General features: G+C 36.4%; 1 protein-coding gene across 8 annotated transcripts in view; it reads right to left on the bottom strand.

Moving 5' to 3' along the window:
• The window catches only part of LOC113668655 (tyrosine-protein phosphatase Lar), a 66,788-nt gene that overhangs the window by 26,172 nt on the left and 27,477 nt on the right, over positions 1 to 13,139 (bottom strand). For 5 of the 8 annotated variants that reach the window (XM_089187977.1, XM_089187978.1, XM_089187980.1 and 2 more), the window contains 2 exons: positions 11,135 to 11,182; positions 7,395 to 7,575 (listed from right to left, as the gene is read on the bottom strand). In XM_089187977.1, coding sequence (XP_089044103.1) covers positions 7,395 to 7,476 — 82 coding nt within the window. In that variant the 5' untranslated portion in view covers positions 7,477 to 7,575; positions 11,135 to 11,182. Of the gene's footprint in view, positions 1 to 7,394; positions 7,576 to 9,883; positions 9,998 to 11,134; positions 11,183 to 11,940; positions 12,481 to 13,139 lie in introns of those variants that run through there. The other 3 variants (XM_089187982.1, XM_089187983.1, XM_089187984.1) reach the window with 3 other exon arrangements.

The following is a 13,139-nucleotide window of genomic DNA, read 5'->3' as shown; positions in this document are numbered from 1 at the left end:
GTTATTATATGTACAATTTCTAACGTCATGAGGTGTTTCTGCTCAAAATTGTTGTGTCTAAATGCTTATAATATTATGTATAGCCTTTTGTTTTCCCTTGGACAATTCAAAGAGGGAGCAGTTCACCACCCAAGGGGTAGTTTTCATCCATATCCACCAGACATAAATAGAGTCATACTAGATGAAAATGATACTCAAAATTACACAATAAATATTATTCTTATCGCTGTTGGTTGGCAAACATTTAAGTGTAGTTTGTGCCTTTTATTACATAATCATTTATTACATAATCATTTATTACATAATCTACATGTTAAGCATGAAGATGGTCAAGTAAAACTATGTTTAGTGGGAAATTCGTGCCCACAAACTGCTGAAGTTATCAAAATTGTTGTGTCTAAATGCTTATAACATTATGTAGAGAATTTCTTTTTTCCCTTGGGAAATTCAAAGAGGGAGCAATTCTCCACTCAGAAGCTAGTTTTCATCTGTATCCACCAGACATAGCTAAAGTCATGCTAGGTGAAAATCATACTCAAAATTATACAATAAATATTATTCTTGTCGCTGTTGGTTGGCAAACATTTAAGTATAGTTTGTGCCTTTTATCACATAATCATTTATTACATAATCTATTTGTTAAGAATGTAGATGGTAAAATAAAACCATATTTAGTGGGAAATTTGTGCCCACAAACTGCTGAAGTTATCAAAATTGTTGTGTCTAAATGCTTATAATATTATGTATAGAATTTCTCTCTTTCCTTAGGCAATTCAAAGTGGGGGCAATTCTCCACCCAGCAGGTAGTTTTCATCTATATCCACCAGACATAAATAGGGTCATGCTGGATGAAAATGATACTCAAAATTACACAACAAATACTATTCTTGTTGCTGTTGGTGGGCATATATTTAAGTGTAGTTTATGCCTTTTATTACATAATCATTTATAGCATAATCTGTTATTACATAATCTCATTATATCACAAATGCTGCATTCTTGAGAAAGACTCATAAATTTATACTTTAACAAAAAGAAAATATGCTCAACTTTAATGCACATTGCGGTTGACAAGGGCTTTTACATCATCAACAAAATTTAGCAATGGAAACATCAGCATAGAATCTGATAGTATGAGTCAAGTTTGTACTTAGAACAAACATTCAAATGATTATAATTGATTTTTGGTCAATAGATGTAATGAATAGAATTTTTTCCCTTAGGCAGTGTCTCAGTTGGTGAGACACATCTGATGTAAGTTAATATATAGCTTTAAAATATTTTTCATCAACAGATGTGATGAATAGCATTTTTTCCTTTGGGCAATGTCTTAATTGGTGAATCATGATTGGAAGCAGAAATTGATCTTGTATAGTCACCAGATATGATTTAGTATTTGGATCATGTTATATTCCGATGATCCTTACACTGTGAGCATATAATTAATTGCTAAATTATAGTAAATGTAGAATAAACTGAAGTGTGACTGTGAATACTTGAAAATCACATATGTGAACTGCAGATAAAGAAGTGAATATGAAAGCGATCTTGTCAACTGTAACCCACATTACAGTTGAGCAAACAGTCTTTTTGTTTGAGTAAAAATTTATAAGACATTCTTAAGTTAAGCAAACAGATGGCACGCTGATACTAGGGCTACCTACTTTAAATTTATTCCTTGTTTATCATGGAACAGATATCAAGTTCTGTAGCTGTTTAGATTGCAGCATTTGTGATAGAATGAGATTATGTAAAAAGAGATTATGTAATAATTGATTACATCATTCCTGTACTGTGGATAACTCAATGCCTGGCAGAGTTTCATACAAAAAAAAAGCCGAGTATCAGTATTGCAGAGGTCATGAGTTCAAATCCCATACTGGCGTGAATTTATGAATACATTACATAATTGTTCAGCAGTTACATAATGTATTTACTATTTGTCACTGAACATGGCCCATGTTATATCCAAGTGATGCTCAGAATTACATAATCAAATATTTGTTTATATTGGAAGTATTTCATTGCATGCAACTTCTCTCAGCATGAAACTCTTCACATCACTTATTGTGAACAGATATCTCAAAATGTGAATGGGGATGTTTAGAATCCCTCAGTTTAATAATTATGGCTATTAGGAGGATAATTTGAAATGAAATTTAGCCTTGTTTGCCAATGACACTACAAATAAACAGAGCATGTTATTATATGCAGTTGTAGCATGTGATAATTGCATTCCTGTGAATGGTATGAGATTGTTTCATGGTTTATTGGTTGCCATCCTTGGATTTATTTTAACCAAATGACAGCACACAATGTATTATAGTCTTTATAACAAACCAGATACATACATACATGTCCATAGCTAATGAACTTGGAGTTTACCACAAGCTCGGTCAGTTTTTGGTTAATCTGCCCAAAAGTCTGAGAATCACTTACAACCCTTAGGGTTCGGAAGACAACAATTCAATTTTCTGCACTTAAAAATGTCAACTTTTTAATTTATAGACATCTGCAAATAGCATGATTGTACTTGTCATCTATCAGCTTCATATGTGTTGTATAATCAACTCGAGGACGCTTTGCCAAATTTTCTGGAATTTTTCACCTTGATATTTCTAACTTTGACCATAGGAGTATCTTTAATTGATAATCATTTAACAATCCAATAAAAAAGATTTGAACATGTCCAAAATTCAAGTTATTTTCTTATTTATTAATTTGAAGTTCAGTGTAAATGAACACGAGTGGATAACCCAATTCAATTTTAAAGTATGAGTATTTGGCTGTTTTGAAAATGTACATTTGTTAGATTCCTTTAGCTTAAACAGACAAAGAGAATTTCATACTTCAATTGCCTAGCGTTCATCTAATGACAGATAACAGGCTTCGAAGATTGCAGTACTGATTCAGGGATATTTCTGTATTCCAAAGCTTGCAAAAGTAATCGACATAATTCTAAAATTGTTTCGATGAAAAATTTCACAAATCTTCCAAAGTTCACAGTAAGTATTATATTCTATTTTGGAGAACAGGTGACTAGAGTTTATGATCAAACTGCAATATCTAGCATATTGTGCATCACAGTGCTCGTCAGAAATATATGCAATTTAACAAAAACAGCTGACTAAGAATTTTACGTGTACTTGGCTTTTCAATGTGCTTCTAACCCACATCAAGGATTTGAAAATTGATCAGAGAACTTCTTTAAAACTGGAAAACGTTAAAGACTTCTTCACACTTACATCCCCTCTAGAGCAGTAGACAAGTTACATAGAAATACACCCATAATTTTGAAACATCCCTCATGCATACAAAACACAGAGGGCACAAATATGATAACTGTTTGATGGATTTCTAATATTCCCTTAACTTTTTCCACTGAATATTGAGAGGAGAAGGGTTATACCATTCTCTTGTGAGTGTAAGAGTTACATTGACAGCTTTATTAACTGTCAATGTACAGTTCCTTTGGCCTGGAAACTCTATTCTAAGGCAAAGATTAGTGATAGACAATTCGCTGATTAATTTTTTGTGAGTTCATTTTTCACCCAAGAATATCCCACATCTGCAATCTGAGTGAAAGATTGTTTAACTTAATTATGAATAGTTTAAACTGAAGACATGCAAATAGCACCGAGAGGTAGCCAGCCAGTCTGCCGAGAAAAACTAATTACTCCCTGAAATGGATGATAGAGGAAACTAAGCCATAACTCTCAAGGATGCTGAAGATTTTTGCGTTATTCTTAGAACGATTGATTCAGCTGGAATGTGTGAGCTCTCTTGAATCTTCTGCGTTGTTTCAATTAGTTACGTTTTGCTGGGTTTTACGTCAAGAAGTCCACATGTGCTGTGCATTAGAGCTGAAGATAGCAGATGACAGACGACGATTGTAGTTAATGATGAATCACAAAATCGCGCATTTTGTCTAATCTTGGCAAAGCAGTTGTTTTGAAGGGCTGATAAAAACAAAAATCTCTGTATCTCTTCACCGCTGAATTTAGATCAGGGATATTCAAGGAATGCGTGATCATGATTCAGTGAGAACAACCACCTTGCATTTGGTTTAAAAACTCCACGAAAGTCATTCAACAATGGCATATGTCTCTTCTCTAAGCAACGCATGATAAGCTGGGAATCGTGAAAGAGTCGTTAATTTTACTCCTATGCGAAAAGTTCCAACTTTGCATTTTAAAACTATATCATGTTTACGGAAACCGCAAACGATCCATAGATATTTTTACCAAATTGGACTTCCATGGATTTTTAAGTCAATTATATTAAATGCGAATTTTAGGCTCCTCTTATAATAAAGATAACGGGAATCAAAGGAACATGTACATGAATGTTACCTCAAGGAGAATAAGCTAATTTAATCCCATATATTTGATAGACTTAATAACAAAGTATGATGACGGATTTGATGAATTAAAAAATTCGAACGAGTTCCTTATTGCCCACAAAATAAGCTTTTCCTTTTTGGTTCACATCACTGTTTTCATGAATCAAGTACAGCGCTATGTCTATATCAACTTTATCTACGCTATAATTTTTTTTTTTTTGATGAACATAGCAGCTGCGAGATACTTCGGTGAATTTCCGGCAAGAAATCCATACAATCTGATAGAATAAGGCTAAATTGACTTCCAAAGTTATCCTATTAAGTAATAAACTAAAAACCGAGAAGCGAATGTTGAGTAAAGAGAGAGTTAACGTTGCCGAAAAACGTGAAATGGTATAGCACTTCATAAGATCGCCCTGGTTTCCAAGCGCTAAGTTGTCAGAAACGCATTAATGTACAAGGAATTCTCTTTTAGCATCGCTGATTCTCTGCAGATGGATGGATACCTAACCGCTTAATGATTTCTGATGATACGACTAACAATGAATTCCATGAATGAAAGCAAAGGGTACACTGATTCACAAGACTGCACGTTGCTTGTTCGAAATGAAGCTCTTTAATTTTCATCTGTTCGAGCGAGGAGCTGATTTATCGCTTACGGCTCCGATTTGCTTCAGTGTGTAATGATTTTGAATGAATAACATTTTAAAACAACGATTACCTTACATCCACAATCTGGTTTCTATAATGGACCAAGCAACCACAAACTGGAAGACGGGTCACTGAACTTACCCACCCCTCCGCGAGGTTTGTAGTAGATTAGGACTATTTTAGACAACAAACACGTCAGATGTAAGCAGATGAAAGCACCTTGCGGTTTCCAGAGTAGAATTTATGAAATTCAATAGATAAAGGCGGAAAGTGGTTTAGATGTAAAGAGAATTGCTGAAGCGGTTGCTTTTAACTCTTTTGTGTTGCAGCCCGCAGTTAACAGATTGCAGTGGATTTCAGATCAGAGTCGCAAAACAAAACTTTGTTTGCTTTTCTTATTCACAACAAAAACATTTCCCATTTCGCAGGTCACTGTATTAATTGGGTGCAAATTCAAATAAATCTGCGTTTTCTCGTTTATAATTTGGCAAGTTCGTTGTCGTATTTTAATACAAGGCAGACGCTGTTGAAAGGAGAGAGTATTGTAAACTGCTTTTTATTTTCTGTTCGAGAGCGCTAAATTCAATGTACTTCTCAACTGTCAAACGTGATAGCATTTTTATCGATCATACTAAAAGCACGGAAATACCTTTGTACTAATTTCAAACTCGTTTATTCTTAAAAACGTGTGGATATTCTGAAATATTATACTGCGGATCAAATCCCCGAGAGTTCTCGGAGCGGAAAAGTAAAACACCCTGAAACAAAACCGCCTTGTGTAGGCCAGGGCCCAGTTGTATAAGGGCAGAAAGCGATTTATTCAATAGATAAATCGCTATCCAGTGGATAAGTAATTGTGAGACGTACTGCGCTACCCAGCGGATAAGTGATCGTGAAACATACTGTGTTATCCACCGGATAGAGATTAACTCAGTGGATAGTGCTATCCAAGTTTCAAACAACCGAGGACTCTAGAGTTTATAATTGTAGCTACGTCCAACAGAGCTGTTGATAAAATGTGTTGAAAATTCGATACGAAATCCAGATTGACTTTTCAAACAACTTTAAAAGCTCTGTGTAAATTTTGATGGAGAGTTTTATCGTATGTGATGCCGCTAAAATAGTTTAAGTCTCGATTAATATGAAATTATACACCAGGTGGACACGCTTGCTAATCATGAACGAATCTCTTTCCATCCCCGTTTTCTACTTCGTTCTTTTTACCCAAAAAAAACGCGTCGTTGACGTCTTCGTTAAAATAATTGACATGTTTTCAATGTATGTCATAATCATATCATGATCGACTGCTATTCCATTGTTCTTGGCAAAAATATCATTTTCAAGGCCATCGCCGAATTCGATCAATAAAATATTGCACGTCTGATATTTAAAGTCTTTGCCGTTACAGTGAACGGCTGAATCTGATCAGTATTGGATCTTGAATTCTTGAATTGTGTCCTAGACCACTTGATTATTACTCTCGAACGCAGCAGACCATTTTACAAACACACTTTTTTAACGATCGCTCAGTACAATTTGCTTGTAAATGAGATCGTGCCGTGGAAGTCATGATCTCTGTCTGTTAGGAATTTGGCTAACCTTCGGTCCTCAGATGTTCGAGGAAATGTTACAATAGTAAGAAACTGACAGAAGAATGAATTTGGGCACCTAAGGATAGTTTCATGGCAAAAATCAATTAGAGTTACACGCGCTCAAATAGCCAATGAAAGGAACAATTCTACATCAGTCAATAGACAGAGTTTAGCTATACAAAGGTCGCGTAGGATTTCAGTCTTTTCTTATTCGTCGCTTAAGCCGTCGTTCGAGACATCAATTCAATATTTTGATAATCAAAAGTGGAATACACGAGTAATCATTTCACTGAGACCGCAATGGTAATTAAGTTAATTCAGATAGCTTTGCGAAATGAGAAAAAATACAAAAGCCGCATAGCAACTGATTGATTCGTGGGAGGAAATTTTATCTTCTGTCCTCTCAACTCCCAGTTTGATGATTGCATTCATCAAACATCCTTTATCGAAGAAATAAATGGTTTAACTCACATGAGCGAATATGGGCTTTCTATTTGCGTTTTGGTCAACGATTATTGTTTACCAAATTATCGAGCTTGCCGAAGAGTTAGATTCACAAAATCGATTAAATGTTCAGATGATTCCTCAATTATTTCGGAGGAAAAAAACATCTTGATGTCTGTTTTAACAGCAGCCATGACTACGTTCAAAATTTATGGCCCATTTATCGGTTACCGCTTAAGTTTTCATTCATCAAAGTGCGCTAGAAACCATTATGTTATTTTCATAGGAAGCTAAAGTGAGGAGAACGGAAGTCATATGTGCGAGATATAGCTATTCTAAGTAAACATGTTGAACACGGCTCTTACCTTCTCCTTGGACGAAAACCACGAGTTGAACAGTCCAGATCGAGAGAATAAACCAAGCGCATCTAAAACATAATAATTCCATGTCGGTTGCAAAGCTGATTTCCAAGGTGGGAAGATTTCACCGTAATCGCTTGTATATTTCAGTCGTAGTTCGCTTGATTGCCTTCGCGGTTAGCGTATTCTTTGAATGAAAATGAAGAAAAACTACAATTGGTTTTTAAAATTCATGTTTATAGAATGGGTGCTGTAAAACTATTGGTGAGATTTAGCTCTAACAGACGGTTAACATGGGAGACAATTGTTCGCTTTCCTCGGCGCGGCGTTGTATGAAAATTGATTTATGTGACAGCTCCTACTCGTCGCGGTTCATTGACTCATAGGTCACGTGTCTGACGCCCGTGAACCGTAGCTGACAATGTAATGACAAAGCTTCAACATCTCCCGAAAGCAATTACAAAGTGACACATGATTCAGAACAATAGCATACCGAGAATTCCCTGGGATTAGGTCCAGTGATTGTGTTTGGTTTTGCAATATAAACAATTATCTATTCCAAATGACTTTCTGGCGTAAATTAATAAAAATATTGTTTGTCGACTCAAAGAAACTGTAGTTATATTTAGTCTGTGGTAATCTTGGAGGGGGTCACCCCTTATGAGTTTGAGAGAACTGTGTACAGTAACTTTAACGTTTTCGCGTGTTAAACGTTCCATAACCCTTGAAAGGTATTACCTGATGGCAGAGCGTGAGAACAAATCAATTAAGGCGTGCGCACGAAATATCTATCCGCGCGAAATCTGCCGTTCTCGGCCCACTCTTCCCATTTCCTTGGCCAAGTGGTCACTCTACGATCATGTGGCAATGTTTTAACCCTTTAATACCCTGATCAAATTTGTCATTCTCCTTACTGTCAACCATACAATTTTTATAAGAGAAGAAGAAAGATAGTACGTTTTGAGTTCGGTAAAGAAATAGGGAAAAATGTTTTTTTGTCTTGTCACGAGTTTGGGACAAAGAACACATTCCGAGTCCCCATGAAGAATCGAACCTCAGACCTTCGGGATCCACGCTCCGATGCTCTACCTTTGAGCCACAGAGACTCCACGGTGAGCGAGGTCTATTACGAAGTTCATATGACACACTTCCTGCATACTGCTAGGATCAGCAATGTAGATAGCGTCATGTTTGAAAATAGTGTGTGTCATGTAAACTTCGTAAGAAACTTCGCTTACCGTAGAGTTCTTGTGGCTCAGTGGTAGAGCACCGGAGCGCGGAATCCTAATTTCTGAGGCTCGATTCCTAATGGGGACTCAGAATGTTTTCTATGACTCACGCTCGTGTCAAGACGAAAAACATTTTTATCCAATTCTTATAAGGTTAGCTCAAAGAATTTTACTAATGGATCAACTAATTATCCCCAAATTAATATATTTCTTTATTCTCAACACTCATCTGGTTGATATTGAATTGATTTTGTAAGGAGAAATTCTGTCTTGGTCACTAATGAGAGTTAAAGGGTCCAAATGAAAACATCTTTGAAAGCACGTGTCACATTTTTTGTTTTGTTTTTTTGTTTTTTCGTTTCTTTTTCGTGTTGATCACATTCTACAACGGGCAAAAGTATCAAAAATGGAGAAAAAAGAATGAAATTTAGTAGTTTGAAAGGAAAGCGCGATACTCAAATGAAAAATAATTTAAAAAGTGAAAAGAAAAAAAGAATAGATGATAGCTAATGATTCAGACGACTAAAACAGAATGCACGCCACCATTTCGAGAAAATTCAGCTAAATTGGTTAAGTTAAACAAAATTGGGTTGGATTCTGTTACTTCGTCCGAGAATTGAAGCATGGGAAATCTTTAAGACACTCTGTTGCATTAACTTATCAAATTGACTAAGATCTTTCTTCGCTCTTTTTTTTCTTTTTCTTTTTGGTTTTTTATCTCAAGTCTGAATAATGGACTTTGGATCATCTCTATACATCATCTTTCTTTTCGCTGTTTACATCCATTTTCTGTGAACCAGAATTGGAAAAAAAACCATAACCTTAAAATCGTTGCTCCTTACAAGTAATTCTACACGAATTGGACCGAAATCAATTGGAAATATAGTCCACGGATCTTAACTTCGCAGTGTTTTCTTCTGGCGACGAAAAATTACCTTACCTTTGATTACGTAACGAAGGAAACAAATTATAGACCTAGCATGGATTAGAGACTAAAATATAATACGAAAATTACTGTAACAATTCAAGATCGAATTGAAAATTGAACAAAATTGCGAAAATTGCTCGGCAGTCAGAGTTAGTCACAGAGTTAGCCTCAGCCATGATAAATTCAACGCTTTTGAGTCGCACAAAAAAAAAAAGAAAAAAACGCTCGTCAGTACTCAATCATTGAAAAGCATAAGCTATTTCATACGAAACTGCGCAACAAGTTTGTCGGGCTCCTAATTGAAATTAAGTTCTACAAATAGAGATATTTGTAGTTACCTGTTGATGCGGTACTGTCTTTCGGCGAGGTCATAGTTTAAACGTTAGAAAGCGAAAAGATGACTCGCCAGGAAGTCTTGATGAAAGAATTATTGTTTGAAAGGCTTACGCGAAAAGTTACAGTATAAAATTGTATCGGTCATATGAAAGTCACGATTGAAAGTAGTTATCCGCCACTTGGCCACCAAAGGTTATTGTTCAGCAGGTTACTTCGAATTCTCCCACCGGTATAAGTTCGGTGTCTCGACGGAGGGTTGTGAGAAAAACAAGCATGACTCAATGTCTTGGTGTAACACGAAACTCTCCATAGTAACAAACAAAAACTGTGAAGCTTTTAGAAAGGAGAATTGGTGTTTCGATCAAGGGAATCAACACAGACGAAATGTGATTAACAGGCGACACTGCAAGGGGTAGTTCCAGTAGGCAATCCTGTGACAATAGTTCACCTCGAGTCACCTGAACTAAGCTGTGAGTTTTTTTTTTCTTTTTTTCAAGCTCTTTGTTTCATTTTCCATGTTAGCTGGAGTTTATCAGAAAATTTATTTTTGTATACAAACTATGTCAATACTAAATATGCCGAAGTAAAAAATTATTTCGCTTCTCGGGCACTTAAATTTAGACCAGATGTCCTAGAAAATAATCCCTCAGTAGTGTGATATTAGTGAGGGAAATGTTTGAAATGGGCGCGGCCTGTCGCCACGGGGATTCCTCGCTTGCAACCTGTTCGGCAGGTGCCGCACGTGCACCAAGTAGCCGTTTTTTGTTTTTCATATAGGTACATAAAGGCAGTTGAAGTACCTCCATGATTAAGACAATCCCCGCATTTATGTCATGTTATCAATGATTCGGCCTCGCAGGCAAATTAAATCTTGAGAAGTATCTTGCGGTGATCACAAAAAATCTCCTCTCTTTTGAGAAAAACAAAACACTCGAGATCCTCTTTAAGGTTCTTAGGGCAACGTTTGGCACGTGACGAGATGTGATAGGGCCTGAACGATGGAGGGATACGCATGTGCCAAGCTGGTATTGACCTCGCCTGCTTAGTTAATTTTATGTGATTATAGTAGACGCACAGTGTTTTGATTAAAGTATTGTATGGCTGTAAGTGCAGTCTAGGAAGCTTAGATCTTTATCATTCCACTTCTGTGATAACCATGGGGTCAGGGAGCCCTCCTGCACGTAATCTCCTTGTCAGTGCTAAGTCATTCTTAACTGTACATGTATTATATACTTAGTATAAAATGGTATTACCTCGTGTTCTGTTTCCTTTGTTCGAGAAGAAGAACGTCTAAGAATTGCCTGCAAAAGACATCAGAGAATATTGGATGTAGATAGAAGGTGATTTGGTCTTGTCAGTTTAACTCGGATTGAGCAATATCAAATTGTTTATTCGGCTCTGTATAGTGGTTCAACGTCGACAAGAGCTTAAATGGTAAACAATACAATATACTACACCACGTCGAGTTCGAGCACGTGAAGACTGCGCAGCTATTTCCGACTTCTCGTCGTAATGCATTCTAAGTCATTTTTACCGTTTCTATTGTAACAAAAGACCAAAGCCCTTCAGTTCTTGCCCTCACACGACTTCCTCGCCATCTTCTTTTTCAAATCAATTGCAAATCAAATCACAAAGTCACATGTTCTGTAATGCTGATAATTTTACGTTGAGAACTCCATTGAAATATTTGGCTATTGAAATAATATCGAATGACTGATTTTCATGTCTTCTGCCTCAAAAGAAGATTATCCCATAATTTGGTGACGATGATTGTTAAAAACAGTTGTACTAGTTCCAAGGCACAAGTGGTAAACTGGAATGCACTAAGCTTGTTAGATGAAGGAAAAGCATTTTTTTTCCCTCGGTTGTAGACTGTTGATTGAAATTACACACGGATTGAATTTTAACTACGGCGTGAGCATTCTTTCTCAGTTCCGTAAATTTTGAAAATGACATCGAACATCGAAGACTACGGGCAGAGAGAGAAAATAAGACATTTTACGAAAAAGGAAAAGACACCAGATATATTGAAGCGAGTTAAATTGAACCTTGTCCTAACCTGTTCTACACAGAGTTGTGAGTTTCGAGTCTCTTTAGCCCTCTGTTTTCATCAGTACTTGTTGTTTATCAGCGAATGAAGCAAAACTTCTAGGAAAAGCTTTAAGTATTGTTATTTTGGTTATATAGTTCCGGCTCTGAACGAAATTTATGACTTCTTGGCTCAGGACAGCAGTATAATGGCGGGCGTATATACTTGCAACTTCTAAGTAGTATTCCGGCTTCGAACGAATGCGTTCTCTTTTTTCAATCGCGAGTTCATCCTGTTGCTTCTGTCTGTGGTTACTCAACAGAACACTCTAGGTTTCAAAGTCTTCGTCAAGTTGTTCTATCCAATTTATTCCACAGTTTTGTTATTGTTATGCGTTTTTGTAGTTTCGTGCAAGAATGAACCCAAACAACATTATCAAACGGACGTTCTCGGACTCTCAATGAACCTTATGCAGTACTCTCCTCACTTAAAGACTATCAAACCCTTAAGTCGTAGAAATTTTGTTGGTTTAGGACACGCCATTACAAGTACGTGCTTAACTATTTGCCTGAGTAATTGCCAGAATGGACGAATTATTAAAGCGAGATTTCTAACTCACCAGGAGTTCTTACGTCACAAAATGTCACCCGACTGATCACGACCTACAATGTCATGATGTACATACGTTCCTAATTTATCTAAGCATTTCTAATCGGCGTTAACATTTCCTGTCAAAGCTGGAACTGTAGACAGGCTTAGCTCAATTTGGTCTTGATGCGGCTAAGGTCTTCTAAGGACTCATTTATGTGAATTTTCTTCAACAAACTCCGAGAGTGTCTTTCTTCCAGTTAAAATCGAAATTATGTAGCCTTACTCTGCCACCCTTTCTCCAAAATTATCACCTAAAAACGCGATCACGGATGCCATTTTTTTATTCTTTCCACGAAAAAACCTTTGCCCTTGTCCCATACACCCGTGGCCTTGATTTGTTTTCACTCCGTGACCGGCTTTTATAGTTTTATGGTAGAAAAAAGAAACCTAAATTTTCTATTGTAACCAGGTAAGTGGCAAGCCGAAATGAACCACTTTTAAAAAGACTTGTGCGAATAGAAAAGTTCCAGATTAATCCTTTACCTCCTAATTGTAAGTGCCATCTAATTTCTGTCTACATTATGACAAAAGAAATTATCGCTAACTGAAGAAGCTCTTGATTGTTTGACAAATTCTTC

The sequence above is a fragment of the Pocillopora damicornis genome, chromosome 11 (assembly GCF_964200805.1).
Source record: "Pocillopora damicornis chromosome 11, jaPocDami1.2, whole genome shotgun sequence".
NCBI lineage: Eukaryota > Metazoa > Cnidaria > Anthozoa > Scleractinia > Pocilloporidae > Pocillopora > Pocillopora damicornis.
The sequence above is the reverse complement of the archived record's forward strand: the minus strand, read 5'-3'. Positions and strand labels throughout refer to the sequence as shown.